General features: G+C 38.4%; 1 protein-coding gene across 5 annotated transcripts in view; it reads right to left on the bottom strand.

Annotated features, from left to right (window-relative positions):
* The window catches only part of AGBL4 (ATP/GTP binding protein like 4), a 1,474,608-nt gene that overhangs the window by 365,432 nt on the left and 1,090,076 nt on the right, over positions 1-19,100 (bottom strand). For all 5 annotated transcript variants that reach the window (XM_031934116.1, XM_031934120.1, XM_031934122.1 and 2 more), the window contains one exon: positions 17,464-17,503. In XM_031934116.1, coding sequence (XP_031789976.1) covers positions 17,464-17,503 — 40 coding nt within the window. The remainder of the gene's footprint in view (positions 1-17,463; positions 17,504-19,100) is intronic.

Below are 19,100 nucleotides of genomic sequence, written 5' to 3'. Positions count from 1 at the left end.
TCTAGGTAATTTTGTTACAAATGATTCACAGACCATACTTTGAGAACAAATGGAGGATTTTACAGGAAACTTATCAATGGATTCCTAAACTCAACAAGTAGTGATGATCTGCTTGGTTCTAGGCCCCAGGCTAGGCCCCAGGCACTATAGCAACCCATCCCTTCAACTGAGGTGACTTAGCCCTGTTTGCAGCTGTCAGATCCCAGAATCATTCTGGCTTTGTGGTCAGGTAAGGGTAGGGACAGCAGATAGAAGAAGTACTGGGTTAGTAAATTGGTGGGTAAGGTTTGCTGTCTGCATTTGCTCTGACCTTTTTGCCTGATTTTCTGTATCCAGACTCTTTCTCAGGCCCTATGACTATCTCATCCCAATACTCATTTCTGCAGTAAATGGGTCATTCGCCCATTCATTTTTTTGTTTTGCTTTGTTTTTGTTTTTAGCCTGGGTCTCACTCTGTCACCCAGGCTGGAATGCAGTGGTGTGATCTTGGCTCACTGCAGCCTCAACTTCCCAAGCTCAGATCATGCTCCCACACCAACCTCCCAAGTAGCTGGGACTACCGGTGTGTGCCACCAGACCTGACTAATTTTCTGTAGAGATTGGGTTTCACCATGTTGCCCAGGCTGATCTCAAACTCCTGGGCTCAAGAGATCTGCCTGCCTCAGCCTCCCACCCATTCAATTTTTCTTCTAATATCTCAGCAACCTCTGGATGAACCAGCACCTGTGATTAGGAAGGCAGCTGAGAAATCAAAGTTCACTGGATTTTGAGTCAGAAAACTTGGGTTCAAGCTCTGACTTTTCCACCTAGAAGCCATGTGAACCATAGACAAATCTTTTCATTTAGCTGAGCTTCAATGGCAAAAATAGGACTCAGATGCCTACTTCATAGGGTTGTTTTGCTGTTTAAGCAAAGTGTTAGTTGAAAAATCACCTTGTCCATTGTAATGTGCTATATGAAAACCACTTGTAGTGGTCATCATTATTGAGCTTTTATTATCGCCCCCTGCAGTGGATACCTTTTTAAAACACTTTTTGATATTTGTCCTGGGCACCAGAGCCCCTACCCATTGTGAGAACACTTACCCAGCAGCCCCTGTCTGGGCTTCAGGAACTAAATAGCCCAAAATAACAAAAACCCAGTGGAGAGAAAGTGTTAGGTTGTCCCTCCTCTGTACCTTTAGAGAGAAAGGAAAGAATGATCCAAGAGATTCTGAGTAAAAAAATAGTCAGGGTAGAGGACTTAGTGGGACCAACATGAGCATGTTTCTGAGACAATCTCTGTTGGTTTACCTGAGGGAACAAAACATAGGCAGGGGCCAGAGCATGGAAGGGAGTTAGTAATTGGAACCTGGCCTCTAAGACAGTATCATCAAGTGATATGAGATGCTTCCCTACGCACCATCCAAGGTTGAAACTGAGCCCACCTCACAAACTCATTAAATGGCCCTTGATATGAAAAAGGAAGTCTTATTTCCCCTACCAATAGCTGAAAACCACCAATTTTCCTTTCACTAATGCAATTAAAAATTCTTCTCTAACAAGCCAGTTTTCTGTATCATCTTCACCAGAAAGGAAATGCTTTGGAAGGACATCCAGCCAGCCATCCAAGAATGGACTTCATCTGGGTTGGGCTGATCCTCCCTCAGTTTTTCAGTTTCTAGAGAGGAGTGCATCAGGCTTTTAAGACAATTATTCAGCAACCATCTGGACAGGAGGAAATTGCCTGGCAAATGCCAAACACAGACCCTGTTGGCATGTCAGAGAATGACCTAATATCCTGTGGCTAAGTTATTGAGAAAAATTAAAAAAAAAAAGAGAGATATCTGTGGTGACCATCCTCAGAGAAGAACTTCCCATAACAACATGAGCATTTCCAAGGTTCTGATATGTGCCAGATACGTACTTTTTTTTTCTTTCAGATATCCACTTTATCTTATCTAATGCTCATGACAGCCCTATGACGTCAATATTATTACTGATATTTTAGGGATGAAAGACTCGAAGCTCTGACAAATTAAGTGTTTGCCCCAAATCATATCAAGAGTAAATGGCAGATCTAAGATTTGAACCCTGTCCTAACTGATCTCAAAGTTTCTACTGCATTTTAGACCTTCTTTTTCTTTTCTTTCTTTTTGACATAGAGACTCTATTCTTTTGTCCCAGTAGTACTGGGTAAGCACCAGTAATGGCAGGTCAGTAAATCTTGCTAAGAGCAAATGCCCATATTCCTCTAGCCTGTCCTCATCACAGTCTTTGATGATGTTTTGGACCAGAGCATGAAGGATGTGTACCACCCTCCATGACATGCCCATGGGTCCTAATCTCTAGGAACTCCTAATGTATGTACTTGGATCACACTTGCCTCTATTCAGTAGCAACCCCACACTCATTTACCAAGTGTGTAAAGAACTGTGATAAAAGCTGGAAACTAGACATTGGGGCACATAACCTTTTTTCCTAAATTAGAGAATTGTACTTTTCTTAGTCCAGCAAATAGAAAATGTTTCTCACTTTCACTACCAACACAGACGCTCTTACAGTTTTAGGTCTATGTTAGGATAGGAAGGTGTAGATGGACAAATTTACCTATTTATTCATGGAAAAAAATGTAGCTAGATTATTCTTAACACCTTTCTCCAAAATCTCTGCCAATCTCAAAAAGCTAGGCTAGGCAATCTCCAAAAGCTATATCTTGGGTAAAAGAAAAGAATCCTTGGAGAAATGAGAAAAGATAAGTGGGTCAGAAGGAACCAAAGAAATAATACTGATAATCATAATCATCATTATCATTTAGGCACTGGCCTCCAGGATGCCCCTGAATGAATCTAACTTCCTAGTATTCACATCCTTGTCTAGTTTCCTCCCAGGTGAATAGGGCTGACTTACATAACTAGCAGGATATTATAGAAATGACAAGGTATGGCTTCTCAGCCTAGATCATAATGAACATTTGAGCTTCTACTTTGCCCTCTTTTGGATTAGTCACTCTGAAGGAAGTCAATTGCCATGTTGTGACTCAAGCAGCCCCATAGAGAAGTCTATGTGGTGAAGAACTGAGGCCTCCTGCCAAAAGCCAGCACCAACCTACCATCCATAGGAATGAGTCATCTGGAAAGATGATCCTCCAGCCCCACTCAGCCCTTCAAATAGCTACAGCTTTGGCTGACATCTTAACTATAACCTCATGAGAGACCCCAAGCCAAAACCATCCAGCTAAGCTGTTACCAGATTCTTGACCTACAAGAACTGTGTGAGATAACAAACATTTATTGATGTTTGAAACTGCTGAGGTTTAGGGTAATTTGTGATGCAGCAATGTAATCACAGTAATAACTGTTTATTTAAAGTCTATGGGTCATGTACTTTACTACGCTAGCCACTTTACATACATCACATCTAATCTTCACAAAACTCTAAGAAATATTATTATCTTGCTCTTTTATAAATGGTAAAATGGAAGTAAGGCACTGAAAACTTAATAGGCTTTCCTAAGGCCAAACTGAAAGTAGAAGAGATAGGATTCGAACACATAATGTATATATGTACTACAAATCAATTACAATGACAAAGTTGATTGTTTTTTCCTTTATCCTTCAGATTCTCATGAGGTCTGTCTACCTCATGGCTGGGCTGGGTTGACTATAATTGCACTGGGCTTCACGTCGGAGCACGTTACACTGGCCTACAAGAGATATTCCCTGATGTCCCCTAAGTGTAGAGACAGACTTATGCTGCTGCAGACCTTCAGCCTGTGGATTTAGACCTCCAGCCCTGAACCAATGAGAACCAGCATCCTCCCCACTAAAATTATATGAGCTCTCATCTCCTTTCAAACCTCATTTTGCAGAAGGCCTAGTGTTATCAACAGAGCTCCTGTTCTAGCCTCTAACATGCATTACATTTACATGTTAATAATAAAATCCTAGGGGATTTATTGTTATGATTACCTCACTTAATCTTTATTTCATCCCTATGAAATAGGTGCCACCATTCATATTTGATGAAAAACTAAGCCCCAAGGCAGTTTAAAGTCTTTCATAAGGACAGGGAGCCAAGTAGTGGCAGAATCAACATAGGAATCCAGGTCTGCCTGGTTCCAAATCTTTGACTCCATGATCTCGATTCACAGATAAGGCTGGCATCCTGCTCCATATCTGTTAATCATAGCTCCTAGTCTCTGTGGTCTGCTCTTCCCCAGGGCTTGCTGCCTGCTCTCAAGATCCTTAGTCACTGGTATGGGTCTGGCTTTCATCAGAAAAGCCCTCCTTAGGTCCAAGCTATTACATCCACCTATGATAAGTCCCTTCACTGCCCAGAGATTCTAGATGTGGAGCCTCTAGTAGGCTTAATCTTTTGGATAAAAGGGTGAAGCAGAACAGATCCATGTTTGTTCTGCTCTCAGGCTTTATAAATTCATATACTTGGCTTAAAATAGCCACAGAGATAGTCACTGCAAAATTTCAATATTGTAAAATTTGGACCATTTCTGAGTAATGTCAGGCCCCAGTTTATCCTCCAATTTCAGGGGTGGTATTTATGAGCCACCTCTCAGCCAATCAGCACAACAGATTTACTGGGACACATATACTTGTTCAAAGATGGGTTCATTATGACTCAATCACAGAATGAGAAGCAATAAAATATTCTGCTAGGACTTCTGAGTGAGTCTCTTGTTTTTCCTAGGACTAGAATTTGGGAGAATGTAAAGTCCGCAGCTGCTACAGCCATCGTGAGACTACATGTGGCCTGAGAATGGTGTCAACACTGAGAAAGTTGAGTTAAGAGAAGGAGGAAAGCAGATTGGGTCCTTTGAGCCCTGTATCAAGATGCATAAGATGTCAGATTTATTTGTGGATTATTCATTTACATGAACCAATGAGTTCTCTATTTTTGCTTAAGCTAATTTAGGCTGGGACTGAAGAATCTTACTTATATAGTCCCTGTGCCTTAATTTAATTTAGCTTTTGTGTCTTGAATTCAAGTTCCTCTATACCTGAGGCCTGCCTTCAGCCTAATAGTGAAGGTCTTACCAGTTCTTTCCTGACCTGATCTCCCTCATGACGATCAGCTATGGTGCCTTGCGATGCCCTACCTTCCCAGAACTCAGTCCATTCAACTGGATGTTCCAAAATGGGACCCCTGATCCCTTCCCATAAGTCCCTTCACTGGAGCCCTGGAATAATGGCATCCTCCATAGATTTCTCAGGACAAATACCTTAGGAACATACTAATTAGTTTGTCTCTCAGAAACCACAAGCACAGGTATGCTTCTCCTTGCCTTTATGTATTTCTCAAATTCTGAAGCGTGTTTATTCAGATGTAATTAATCTTCCAAGTAATACCAATGTGTTGTTTTCTGTTGTTGACATGAGGGATGGAGTTTTTTGGGGGATGGAGGTGGTAGTATTAATTGGTACAACCTTCCTGGAAAATGAGTTGGTAATCAGGCCCAATAATTCCTTAAACATATTAATGGTCTTTGACTCCAAAATTCCATTTCTAAAATATCCAGCAAAAAACTAATATAAAAAAAGTAAAAAGCTTTCTCACAAATACATTTATGGTAGAGTTATTTATAAGGGCAAAACATCTGGAAACAACATAATGCACAACAATAGAACTTTTTTTTTTTTGCAAATAAGGCTACAGATACAAATTGGAACATATTGGAGACTTTAAGAATAAATATACTTTCAAATTGCTCACAAAATGCTCATAGATCTGGTAATTCCATCCCTAGTAATCTATTTTAGGATAATAAACCAAAATATAGACAAAAACATATATGCAAAGATTGAGAAATTATTCATAAGGTAGAGAAACTAGAATCAAGTTAAATATCCAACATTATTGACATGGGAAAATATTTCTGCTATAATATTAAGTGAAAAATCAGTATAAAATTTTATATTCTATATGATCTCAACTATGTAAAACAAAATTATACATGCATAGGAAAAAAGCAAAGAAGTAAATGTGTTAAAATATTAAGTAGTCATTGCTCCTGGGAGATAACTGATATTTTCATCATTATAAATTTTCTATGTTTCTCTAAATTTGTACCATAAGTATCTACAATTTTTTAATAGAGAAAGTGATGATAAAAAGATGGTAAGTGTGTAAACTACATAGCAACATGGAGATTGTTTATGAAATAATGTTAAGTGAAAAAAGATGTATATAAAACTTACTGTGATTGCAATTATGTAAATATGTTTCTGCATATAGACAAGAACTAAAAGGGAAAATGTATAAATAGAATTCGATTTTGTATTGTGCTAAGGTTGTGGGATTAGGAGTAATTTATTTTTCTTCTCTAAAGACGATTTTAAAGCTGTTTTGGTGATGTGTATGCAGTTTTTGAAACAGTCCCTCTGCTGTTAGACTACTGCGCTGCTAGACTGACTCTGCAGGTCTCATACGGCTCTGAAAATGGCCATAAGGCAGTATCTAGCTTGGCCTTTCTTGGTCCTTTAGTCTCAGAAGGGCTGAGTTCGAATCATAGGAGACTTTAATTAGAGACAAAGCCCAAAGTTGTCATGTACTGGCAAACAGGATCAGCACATAACCATCTAAAATAGGTATTGCTTTAACAAGGTTAAGAGGGGATAAACAACTTTGCGAATATTTGCAGTAAGGAATAAATCTAGCTATGATTTTTTTCTGGAGGTTTCTATCATATTTTAGGAAATCAATTGTATCTTCAGAACACAGCCTCATTAGTGGAAAAAACCCAGTGACTATCATGTCCCTGACATTCTAGGCTTTCTTTATGCCTACCAAAGTGGGTCAGCTTGAATTCTGTCTGGGGAAGAGGACTGAAAGGGATAATATCACAGATGAAGCTAAATTTCTATGCAGCAGTGAAAAAGACAAAGGATTTAGAATCAGATCTAGATTTAAATCTTGATTCCATTATTTATTAATTGTGTTCATGTGGACAGTTCATGTAATCTCATAGCAGCTTGTTTTGCTTCTCTGCAAAACAGGAAAGATAACTGCCTTATGGTATAACAGGGAGATTTATGGGGAAAATATATATAAAGGGCTTAACCTAGCTCTGACTCTGAGTAGACATTTCCTAAATGCTTTTCCTTTAGTTTACAGCATCAAATCTCTATAACAATTTGGCAAGATTGACAAGATAATTCCATGGAGAAAGAATAGTCTTCTCAACAAATAATTCTGTGAAAACTGGATAGCCACCTACAAAAGAGTAAAGTTGGACTCCTACCTTACATAATATAAAAACATTAACTTAAAATGGATCAAATACCTAAATGTAAGAGATAAAGCTATACAATTCTTAGAAGAGAGCATAGATATGGGCAGGAGAATGGCGTGAACCCGGGAGGCGGAGCTTGCAGTGAGCCAAGATCGCACCACTGCACTGCAGCCTGGATGACAGAGCGACACTCTGTCAAAAAAAAAAAAAAAAAAAAAGAGAAGAGGGCATAGGAGTACATTTTGAACCTTGAATTAAACAGTGGTTTCTTAGATATATAAAAAGCATGAACAACAAAAGGAAAAATGGATAAACTTCATCAAGATTAAACTTTTTGCTTCAAAGAACAACAATAAAGAAGTGAAAGACAGCACATAAAAAGGTGAGAGAATATTTACAAATCATACATCTGATAAAATAGTACCCAGAATATATATTCTGAAAACTTCTCAGATGCAATAAAAAGACAAATACAGTCCAATAAAAAATGGGTAAAGGCAAATAATCAGAATAGACATTTCTCCATAGAAGTAATACAAAGGGCCCATAAGCACATGAAAATACATTTGTTATCATTAGACATTTAAAAAATGCAAATTAAAGCCACAATGAGATACCACTTTATACCCTTTAGGATTTTTGTAGTAAAAAGATAGATAGTAACAAGTGTTGGAGAGGATGTGGAGAAACTGGAACTGTCCTCCACTGCTGATGGGAATATAAAAGGTGCAATGATTTTGTCAAGCAGTTTGGCAGTTTCTCAAAATCTTTATTGTAAAGTTTACCATATGATCAGCAATTCTATTCTTAGGTACATATCCAAGATAATTAAAAACATCTGCCCATACGAAAACGTTTATACAAAGGTTCATAGCAACCTATTTGTAAAATCCCCAAATGGAAACATCCCAAATGTCCAATGACAGATGAATGAAAAAATAAATTGTGGTGTATCTAATGTAATACTATTTGGCAGGAAAAAGGAATGAAGTCTGCTGATACATGCTACAACAGGGGTGAACCTTGTAAACACTGTGGTAAGTGAAAAAAACCAGTCACAAAAGGCCATATATGGTATGATTTGATTTATATAAAATGTCCATAGTAGGCAAATCCATAGAGACAGAAAGTTATAACAGTGGTTGCCAGGGGTTGGGGAAAGGAGAAATTGAGAGTGACTGCTAGTTGGTATGGAGTTTACGTTCGGGGTCATGACAATGTTCTGGAACTAGGTAGTGGTAGGTAATGGTTGCACAACTTTGTAAATATGCTGAAAACCACTAAATTATCACTTTAATAAGGATTTTATGGCATGTGAATTATATCTCAATAAAGCTGTTATTAAAAAAAGCTATGATCAGCGCTCTTAACTTGATGGTGGGAATATGAAAATCTTTCTAAAAGTATGATAAAGTATATTAGTCATTGCAAAATATTCATGTCATCCTCATTGCAGCACACTTCCCTGTGGGAAGATTGCACATATCTACCCATTTGAATGTATGGTCATATGACCATACATTCAAATCCTTGCTTGGATCAAGGAAATTTTGGCAGAAGTGACCCCTTCTAAGAGTTTTTAAGGGGAGAGGCATGGCTCCCCATTCCTCCCTTTTCCCTCTGTCACAATGACTAACATGGCAAATGCTAGTGCCTCCCCACAATCCAACCTATTCTCCCAGCTTATTATTTCTGGATGTGTTGAATAACTTCCAATTGGTGACACCTGCAAATCTATCCTGAAGGTTTTCTCTGACCATGGGAATCTGGTCATTGCATACACTGAGCAGATCAGAAGTGTCAGGGAATTAACACCTCCACCCTCTCTCCTGCTCCTTTGTCCCTGAGAAGTATAACTATGTAGCTTATTTTCCACACTGGTTCCATGGGCTCTCCGGTGGGATTAAGTCCCAGTTGCCCTCTGTGGTAGCTTGCTTGATAATGAATCTTTCTTGGCTTTCTTTCTTTTCCTGTATCACTTTCTCACTCCCCTACCAATGTCTCTGGGATCACCTCCAATTTGTACTAAAGTCTTTGTCTAAAGATCTGCTTCTTAGTGAACCCCAACTAAGATACCCAGTGATATTACAAATAGAGGATGCCTGGTTGGCTTGGCTGCTAGAACACAAAAGATACAAAGCATAGCTGGCTGCAATCCACAAAGGACATGTACCAAAAGTGAAAAATAAGCCTTTGCTTTGTAAGCTTTTGCAATTTGATATAATTGTTACTTCAGTGTCACAACTAGTGAATGACGTATACCTCTCCTCAGTAATTTTTAGTCTAGGAATTTTTCCTAAAGAAATAGTTAGAGATATAGACCAAAATCTTTATATAGGAATGCTCACCATGGTGTTATTTGCAATTAAATAATTGGAGTCAACAACAATAATAATATACAACAATAGGGGAATTAAAAATATAATAGAATGCTTTTTAGCCATATAAGATTCCCTCTTAGAGAATATTAAATAATACTGGAAGATGCTCACACTATATTCAAATAAAAATAGTTTATATGGTATCATTCAAATTTCATTTTAAAAATTATATCTACAGCTGTGTATACATGGGCAAAAAATAGGCCTCTCTCCTCAGTCTGGTGGTAAGGATTTTACTTGGACAGGAAAATAATACAGTACTTCCTGATATTGCCTCTCTTCTACTGAAGAGGCTATAGAAAAATCAACTTTCTAAAAAGTAAAGAAGAACCTATAGTTGAACTCCTGGGTCAAATGACCAAATAAGTTCATGTTTCAATAAGCTCATTTATTCCCATCAAATAGTAATATTCAACAATATGTGAAAAAAGAAATGAAACTATATTGTTGGGCTCCACTGTGGGAGACATCTCCATAAAGCTCAAATGTACAGAAATGCAAAAGGGTAAGTGGTTCTGGGGCTACTGGCTAGCTGAAATCTGAATGTAGAAGAAGGCAGTAGCAGTCGGATGTTTGTCTCCTATGGGATAAGGGAGATTAAAAGTACACTATAGAAGATGGGAATCAGAGATAAGCTTCTGCTTAGAGCAAGGACATTGGGTGGGGCTCTCCTGTCATGAAAGGAGCCTAGAAAAAAAGGCTTCTGCATAACTTTTGGGAGATAGCTCTCATGCATTGTAGGTATAGAGAGGTGAGACTCAGGAACCAGACACAATGGTTCTGTTAACTTTTTGTCATTGAATCTGCAATATACTCAATATTCCCCAGGTCCTATACTGAAGATGTGGGTAGAGGCAGCTGCAAAAACCATCACATAGGGAGATGTGAACACAGTGGGAGTTAGAGGGGTGAGAAAAGAGAAAACCAGAAATTTTTCTTCTCAAAGTGATCTTACAAATTAAAGTTTCAAAACACATGAAGAAATCGAATGCTAAAAATGATATTAAACAAAATCAACAATTGGAACTTGAATTTCCTCCAGATGAAACTTATTTTATGGAACAAAGATTTTAAAATAAGCATATTGAGGATGTTCAAAGAAACAAATGAAGACATTAAAACTGAACAAGAAATTATGAAACAGAACAGGCAGAAATAAAACAAGAACAGGTGGATATGAATAAAATTAGAAATCTTGGAAATGAAAAAACATAGTCATTGAAATATTGAAAGAGACAGAAAAAATCTAGACTAGACATTGTCAAAAGTGAATTTATAAATGCAAGTTACTTACAGTGCAGTAAGACAAAAACAACAAAAGTTATGAAAAATCAATTGAGAACCATGGAGGGCTGCTTAATAGGATCTAGCATTTGTCCAGTAGAAATTGTTGAAGATAGTCAAAGGAATAAAGGATAAAAGCCATATTTGAAGAGTTAATTTGCCAGTAATTTCCCTAAATTAAAGAAAGACATAGAATCTTAGGTGAAAAGTATACTCAGAGTATCAAGCAGGATAAATAAAAATAAATGCACACCTAGATCCAACAAAGTGAAAAGGCAAAACATTCAGATTAAAAAATGATATTGAAACCTACCCAAGAAAAAATAGGTTACTAAAACAATCATATGATGGCAGACTTCTCATCAGCAACTATGGATGACAGAAGACAATGAAAAAATTGGCATACTTCTCCACTGTGAATTTTACTGCTGTTGCATCCTTTATATGGGAATGCAAGAAAGGCTTTCCCAGGGACTTTCCAGACCTTACACCATAATGCAACAACTATCATCTACAAGTCTTGGTACTCATGAATATTTTCAACTCCAAATAGATCAGTTTCATTCTGACACGCAATGACTATGCCTCCTTTCAGCAGGGAGTAGCCAGAATGAATATGGTGACAACCAAATCCCATCAAAATGAAATGGAACTTGGCAGTGGAGAATTGATTTTAACAGTGTGCCCCCATTTTTCTAAGAGATAATTTATTTTTCTCTCTCTGTCTCTTCTTTTCTCATTCTCCTGGTTTCCTACTTCCTACTTAGCCCTGTAGAAATGCAAATATAATCTTTTACCACCCCTTCACCAGACACTCTCTACAGGGAAAATTTATCTAACTATGTGCCTAGAAGCTCCAACAAGGAACTCCTTCCCACCAGGAGACTGCCTTGAGAGATCACAGTTGATTCATAATCCAAAATCCCACTACAAAACTCTCTCCCACCTGGGGAGTTTTCACCCTACTGCTGCCCATGAAGGCACCAGCAGTCACCAGCTCAACTGCTCGGCAGATAAGGCACCAGAGCTAGCACATGGACCTCCCAAACCTGCCTACTTCCTCCCCTGCAAGCCATTCTCCTTTAAAAGTGCTACTTCTTCCCCTAAGATAGTTTTGGGATTAAAAGTCACTTTTTATTTTTATTTTTTTGAGACAGAGTCTCGCTTTGTCACCCAGGTTGGAGTGCAGTGGCATGTTCTCTGCTCACTGGAAGCTCTGCCTCCCGGGTTCACACCTTTCTCCTGCCTCAGCCTCCAGAGTAGATAGGACTACAGGCATCCACCACCATGCCCGCTAATTTTTTGTATTTTTGGTAGAGACGGGAATTCACCATGTTAGCCAGGATGGTCTCTATCTCCTGATCTCATGATCCACCCGCCTTGGTCTCCCAAAGTGCTGAGATTACAGGCATGAGCCACAGTGCGCAGCCTAAAAGTCACTTTCTTTATACCAGATTTCATTTTTGTTAATTGGACTCTGCAAGTGGCAAGTGATTGAACCTGCATTTTGGTTACATCACTACACATATATGTATCCCCCCAAAATGTACTGCTGTTTTGCATGTTTTTAAACTTATATAAATGGTATTATACTCCAAACAAAGAAAAAATCCTTAAAGTTCAAAGGAACATCCTCCTCAAACTCAAATTTATACCCAGCCAAGTTATCATTCCAGACAGAAGTCAAAACAAGAATATATACAGATTAAGAGGGTTACCATGGACTCTCGCTAAAATAGCTATTAAAGGATGCATTTTGGTAAGGTAACATAGGAAAGGCTTGATATACAATAAACAAAAGAATGCAAAAATTCATAAACAATGTAGGAAAAGTCAATGAGCTAATAATAATAACACATTGTTTTTCTTTTTGCAAAAAGTTTAACTTAGTCTAAACAAGAATAACTAGAAGGTGACAGTGTTGAATAGGTGGTGAAAGCATGTAAGGCCCTTTATGTGGCTGAAAGAATGCTAGAAAGTCAGAATAACCATAGACTTTGTTGTAAGAAAATGTATAGTTAAGTACATATCCACATATAACCAGTTAAGGTTAGAAATAAAATAGATAGCATCCAAATCCACAGAGAATGCAATAAAAAAAGATAACATATAAAAATGTTTAAAAGGCAGAAAAGAAATAAAGAAAGTGAATGATAAACAAAAAACACAAATATGGTGGTAGAAATATGTCTAAATATATTAGTTATTATAATAAATGAAAATAGATTAAATTCACCTGTCACAATATAAGGATTATTATACTGTATTTAAAAAATTTAATTGTTGCTTTCAAAAGATAAGCATGAAAGGCAAAGGATATTGCCTCATAAATTATTAAGACAATATGAAAATTAGAATTTATTATAAATGAGACAGTGTTGAGTCAATGTAGAATTAAGTGTGGTAGGCCAATACAATAGTATTGAGAAGAAAATAGATTTTGTACGTAGTAAAACTGATAGATGACAGATGTGTAATTGCTAATGGGTAGAAAAAGGATTGACTAGTGGTTTATGGTTCTGAGACAATGGATTATCCATATACACACAAAAATAAATTCTTATTTCATACACAAAGATCAGTCCTAAATGAGATAAGTAAAGACCCAAATGTGATGCAAAACTTGAGAAAATTTAGAAGTAAATACAGGTTAAGATCTTTACAGATCATACAGGTAATATGATCTTTAGATAGGGAGGATTTCTTAAATAAGTCACAACAGTAAAGCTTATAAAACAAGGGATCGATAAATTGAACTACATTAAAATTTTTTAGAACCTCCCATACATCAAAATACATCACGGAAAAATTTAAAAAATACAGCCATAGTCTGGGAGAAGATGTTTGCAATGCATATAAGTGACACAGTATTGATATTCAGAACAATAAACTCCTAAAAATCAATAAAAAGAGACAACCCAATAGAATACAGATACAGGATATGAAAAGTCAATTCTCAGAAGAAACCAAAGTGGACAATAAAGATACAAAAAGATGCTCTATCTCATTAGTAATTTGGGAAACGTATATTGTAATAGCAATGAGATATCATTTCATGTTCATCATGACAACTGGCAAAATTTGTAAGTCTGACAATTTTAAGTGTTAAGGCTGCAGGGGAATGAAAATTTTCACATTCTGCTACTGGAAGAGTAAATATATTCAATTACTTTGGAAAACAATTGATCATTATGTAGTTAATTTGAAGATGCATATAATTAATAAATCGCTTTCCCTAGAGAAATTCTCATACTCATACATAAAGAGACATGCACAAAATTGCTCTAAGCAGCATTGTTTGCAATCACAAGCAGCTATAAATAACCTAAATTCTGATCAATAAAATGGATAAATTGTAATTCAATCATATATGGAATATCATACAGCAATTAAAATAAATGAGGCAGAGCTATGTGTATCACTATAAATGAATCTCTACAATATAATCATGAGTAGGGAAAAAGTCATAGAATGACATTGATAGTGAGATACCATAGGAATTTTGTAAAGTAATACCAGTTATATTTTTTGATACACAGATAAGGAAAAACATTGAATTCGTGACAGTGATTACCTGTAGGGTGAAGGGACAAAGATGTACTAAGAAGGAGTATAGAATAGTCTCAATTACATTTATAATTTTTTTCCAAAAACAGGTGACTCTGGCATATAAGGCACATGTTGATATGACAAAACCAAGGGGTTGGCACGTGGGCAATAAATGGCTGTTCATTATGTTTCTACTCTTTTCTGCATATCAGTGTGGCGATTCCTCAAGGATCTAGAACTAGAAATACCATTTGACCCAGCCATCCCATTACTGGGGATATACCCAAAGGATTATAAGTCATGCTCCTATAAAGACACATGCACACGTATGTTTATTCTGGCACTATTCACAATAGCAAAGACTTGGAACCAGCCCAAATGTCCATCAGTGACAGACTGGATTAAGAAAATGTGGCACATATACACCATGGAATACTATGCAGCCATGAAAAAGGATGAGTTCGTGTCCTTTGTAGGGACATGGATGCAGCTGGAAACCATCATTCTCAGCAAACTATCGCAAGAACAGAAAACCAAATACCACATGTTCTCACTCACAGGTGGGAACTGAACAATGAGATCACTTGGACACAGGAAGGGGATCATCACACACCGGGGCCTATTGTGGGGAGGGGGGAGAAGGATAGCATTAGGAGATATACGTAATGTAAATGATGAGTTAATGGGTGCAGCACACCAACATGGCACATGTATACATATGTAACAAACCTGCATGTTGTGCACATGTACCCTAGAACTTAAAGTATAATTAAAAAAAAAAAAAAAAGAAACTATTCACAATAAACAAAATAAGCCTTTAAAGAAAGTATCAAGCAGACTAAGGCATTCAAATTCCTGATCAGCATTTCAGAAGGCTCCTAATCTATGACTGGCAGCATCACACTGCAGTTCTGTTGAAGATGGTCTGGGGAGGAGTTCAGACAAGCCAGCACCTCCTATTGGCAGCCTGAGAGAGGTAGCAAGCTGACTCCTAGCTGCTGCAGCTCCTGGTGAGATGTAGAATGGGGGTGAATTTGATAGCACAAGATAGTGAATGAAAGTCCTTTTGAAATGGAATAGAGTCATCCAGATAATAGCATGATCCAATGGTGCTTCCTACACTTTCCAAGTCATGGCACACATGGATAATATTTGTCTGACACATCTGAGTGGAAGCTACCACCTAGGGGGCTTCAGTTGTCCTAGGTCCTACCTGTGTCCCTGAGAGCTGAGTGAATTGATATCTCACAGTATCACACAAGTATAGCCATCTGCAATACACCAGTGTGCCACAACACGCCTTTGGGATGCCCTGGCCCAAAATGTATTATTTTCTCCTCTAAGAGGAGGGATAATAATGAACCACTCAAAACTCTGGCAGTGCTGATTTTTTTTTCCAGTCCCAAAGCTGTCTAAACGGATTGTACTAAAGAGTCACAACTACTTTGCTTGAATTTGTGAAGTAGTAATTTGGAGCAGAAAGAGGTTGTGCAAAAGAAATGCACTTAACATAGCCTGAAGGTTTCCCTCTAAAGCAACTGAAGACAGATCAAGAACTCTCTCCAATTCACACTTAGGTATCGTATCAGGGTGTGACCCGATGAAACTGAGATGTGGAAGCAGGCAATATGGACAGTGTATTGTGGAGTAGAACAGGACACAATTAAAAGCAATTAAACTGTATCGGACGTAGATAATCCCTCACCATCACCTTAGGAGGAATTGGTAGGTCATACAAGTGAGCCACTCTAGTCATGTCAGCCCATGATTTGGAATTTCTATATATGTTAATCATATATATGTTAAATGTAGATCATTCTATGGAGTAGAGTAAACTTTTTTCGAACTAGTTCTATCTTTTTTCTTCTGAAGTCTCAAGCTCAAAGAGTTCTATCAGGTATAGAACTATAGTAAGGTCACCCAAACTAGTGACTGCACCTTACAGATGCAGTCACTTTTCTATACCCTAGTTATGTAGACAAGGTAATTGCTAGGATAGTGACTGCAGAGGGCAATATCTCAGTCTCTTTGAAAGTGAGGCACTGGCCCATGGATACAGTATGGTAGGCTTACTGGAAGGAAGGGCTGACATAGTTCAGCCATGCTGGTTACTAACATATTGAAACATATCCACATTTATTAGTAATTAGTCATCCCCTGAGACCCACAAACCTGCCGTATGACCACAGTGCCACAGTAGCTCCTCCTCCAGGACCCCATCTCCCCACAGTCCAGTAACCAAAGTGTTAATGCCTAGCATAGCAGATGGCTGTTAAATATTTTGAATATCACCCATGGATGAAGATAACCACCACATCAACTCTCAAATGCTCACTAACCCTGCTGGCACCATCATCCCCATGACCGTAAGAGAGAACAGTATCTCTTTTTGTCTGATTTTGCCTTAAGTTTCCAAAGCAGAGTAAAATACCTCTCTGAAAGAATGAAATTGCTCAGCCTCTCCTAGGCCAGATGTCAGCTATAGAGGGGAAAAAAGACCTTTTAATCCCATGGTCATGGTCACAGTTTTTTTGGGGGACCTGACCTTCCCTTAAAAGTGAGAGACAAAAGTCATCTTGACTTTCTACACAGCCAACCAAACCTGCTCACTTTCCCAGACTGGCCCAATCTTATGAGCCATCCTCCCTTCATTCCATGGCACCTTCCAAGCAGATTCTCCATTCCACATGATTCTAAAACTTATTTCTCAGACCAGGACACTTCCTTGACACCTGAGTCCAGTGAGTGATTTGGAGAGAACTTCACCCTAGAATATGCAGCAATATCCAGAGTATCAGCCCTGCCATCCATAGTGAAGAGGAGGCAACACAGAGCTGGCAGGGAGAAAATAAACTGCCTGTGGAGCAGAGGGTGGGGAGGAGAAGAATTGTTCATGGCACAAGAGTTCTGCTGTTCATTCAGGAAGTCAAAAGAGAAGGGCAGGAATTGCATTTGGATAGGCAACAAGGCATCATTCAGGAAATGAGGGAAAAGCCAAGGCAGAAGGGCCACACCTACTCACCAGGGCTGGTTATCGTCAGGAGGTCAAGCTGTCGTTGTTGCTGCAAAAGAAAACACACTGTGAGGGCACTGATTTGAGCCAGAGCCAAAACTGTGCTTAGCAGGTCAGGGCAGACGTGCAAAGAGGATGTTTGGACATACTGCAGGGTAAATCATACTGAATGTGGTACTCACTTCCAATTCTGCAGAGAGGGTTTGTACCCTAGAGACAAAGGGGGATGAATGGGTTTCTTGTTTGTCTTTGGAAGCATAGGTGGTTAGAGCTTAGAGGTCTCTCAGTCAAATTATAGCATACTTATGGAAAATGAGGCCCTGAGCAGAATGTGGCTCACCTAGAGCCACAGAGAAGGTCCCTTTCCAGTTTCCCGGTCATGGGCTCATTCTTCTGTACCAGACAGCTGTAGATTTCCCTTTCCTCATACTGGCTGCACTGGTTGAGTGTCTGATATATTGGCAACGCTCTCTGCCTTGAGTGCCTGTGGTACTGCCACTCTCTAGATACTTCTATTTAACCAAGATATTTCTGGATTGGTTTCATTCTTAAGTCTGCTCATAATAGTATAACAATTTCAATTAGCGATGACCAACCATTCCTTTTCTAACTGAATCCTTATCCTTTCTTTTACCACACAATATTCACACAGAATAATATTTGTCTAGCACACTAGGCTATAGAGATGAGGCAGCTTATGTTGGGAAGCAACTGGCCTTGGTTACCCCAAGGGCTGAAGTTACCCCAAGGCCTGTTCCATATCACAGCACAGCTACTGTCCTAGACTGGATGCCATGAAAACTTGAGGGTAGAGAAGTGGGTACAGGAGGCTGCAGTTGGTGAAGTGGTGAGCAGCCCTCTCAAAGACTTGAGTCAGCGTTCCTTTAGTCCCAGTCCTCCTGCTGACCTCTTTCTCTTTCTTACACTTGATTTTTTGTAAATAATACTGGAAATCTCTGTTTCTGTTTTCTTAAAAGGGGTCCAAACAAATTCCATTTTGAGAGTCATTGCTCTAGGTTACAAATTGCAGGAGCTTTCAATCGTCCGGTATTTTGTGCAGCAAAGGCCTTGCCATATTTTACCTCCCCTGCATTTCCCTCTTTATCTTGCCTCTATCCAAGAATGGCTTCCTGAAATTCTGCTTAAGCAGAAAGGGGAAGGCAGAAACGTTTTTAAAGTACTAACTGTAGATCAGGCACAGTACTAAGTACTTTGATGTATCAATATTTTTCATACTCTTGGCAATTGTACAGGAGAGGACATGATATTTAGAGGGGAGAAACTGTTTGTCCAAGACATCTTCACTAAATGGCAGGGTCAGGATTAAAATTTAGTCAGTTCTGATTCTGGCTCTAAAGTCCAAAATACAGCAATGCATACAAATCATCTAGCATGATGCCTGGTACTTAGAAAGTTCTCAATAAAAAGATCTATGTAATATTGATGTTGTTGTTATTACAGAACATCTGGTCCTTGGTTTATATAAGATGCCTCTTACTTTTTCATGAATTTTACTTATTTAAAGCTCAGAGATTTGACCTGTCACGAGGGCAGGGACTCCCTCCTCAATGTCCCACCGGGTATGAACTGCTTCTGTTTCATCTTCTTTCTTGGTAGAGAACCGACCACTATTTTTTTGGTTAGAT

Source organism: Piliocolobus tephrosceles, chromosome 1 (genome assembly GCF_002776525.5).
Source record: "Piliocolobus tephrosceles isolate RC106 chromosome 1, ASM277652v3, whole genome shotgun sequence".
Classification (NCBI taxonomy): Eukaryota; Metazoa; Chordata; class Mammalia; order Primates; family Cercopithecidae; genus Piliocolobus; species Piliocolobus tephrosceles.
Note: the sequence above shows the minus strand (reverse complement) of the source record. Positions and strands in the feature narration are given on the sequence as shown.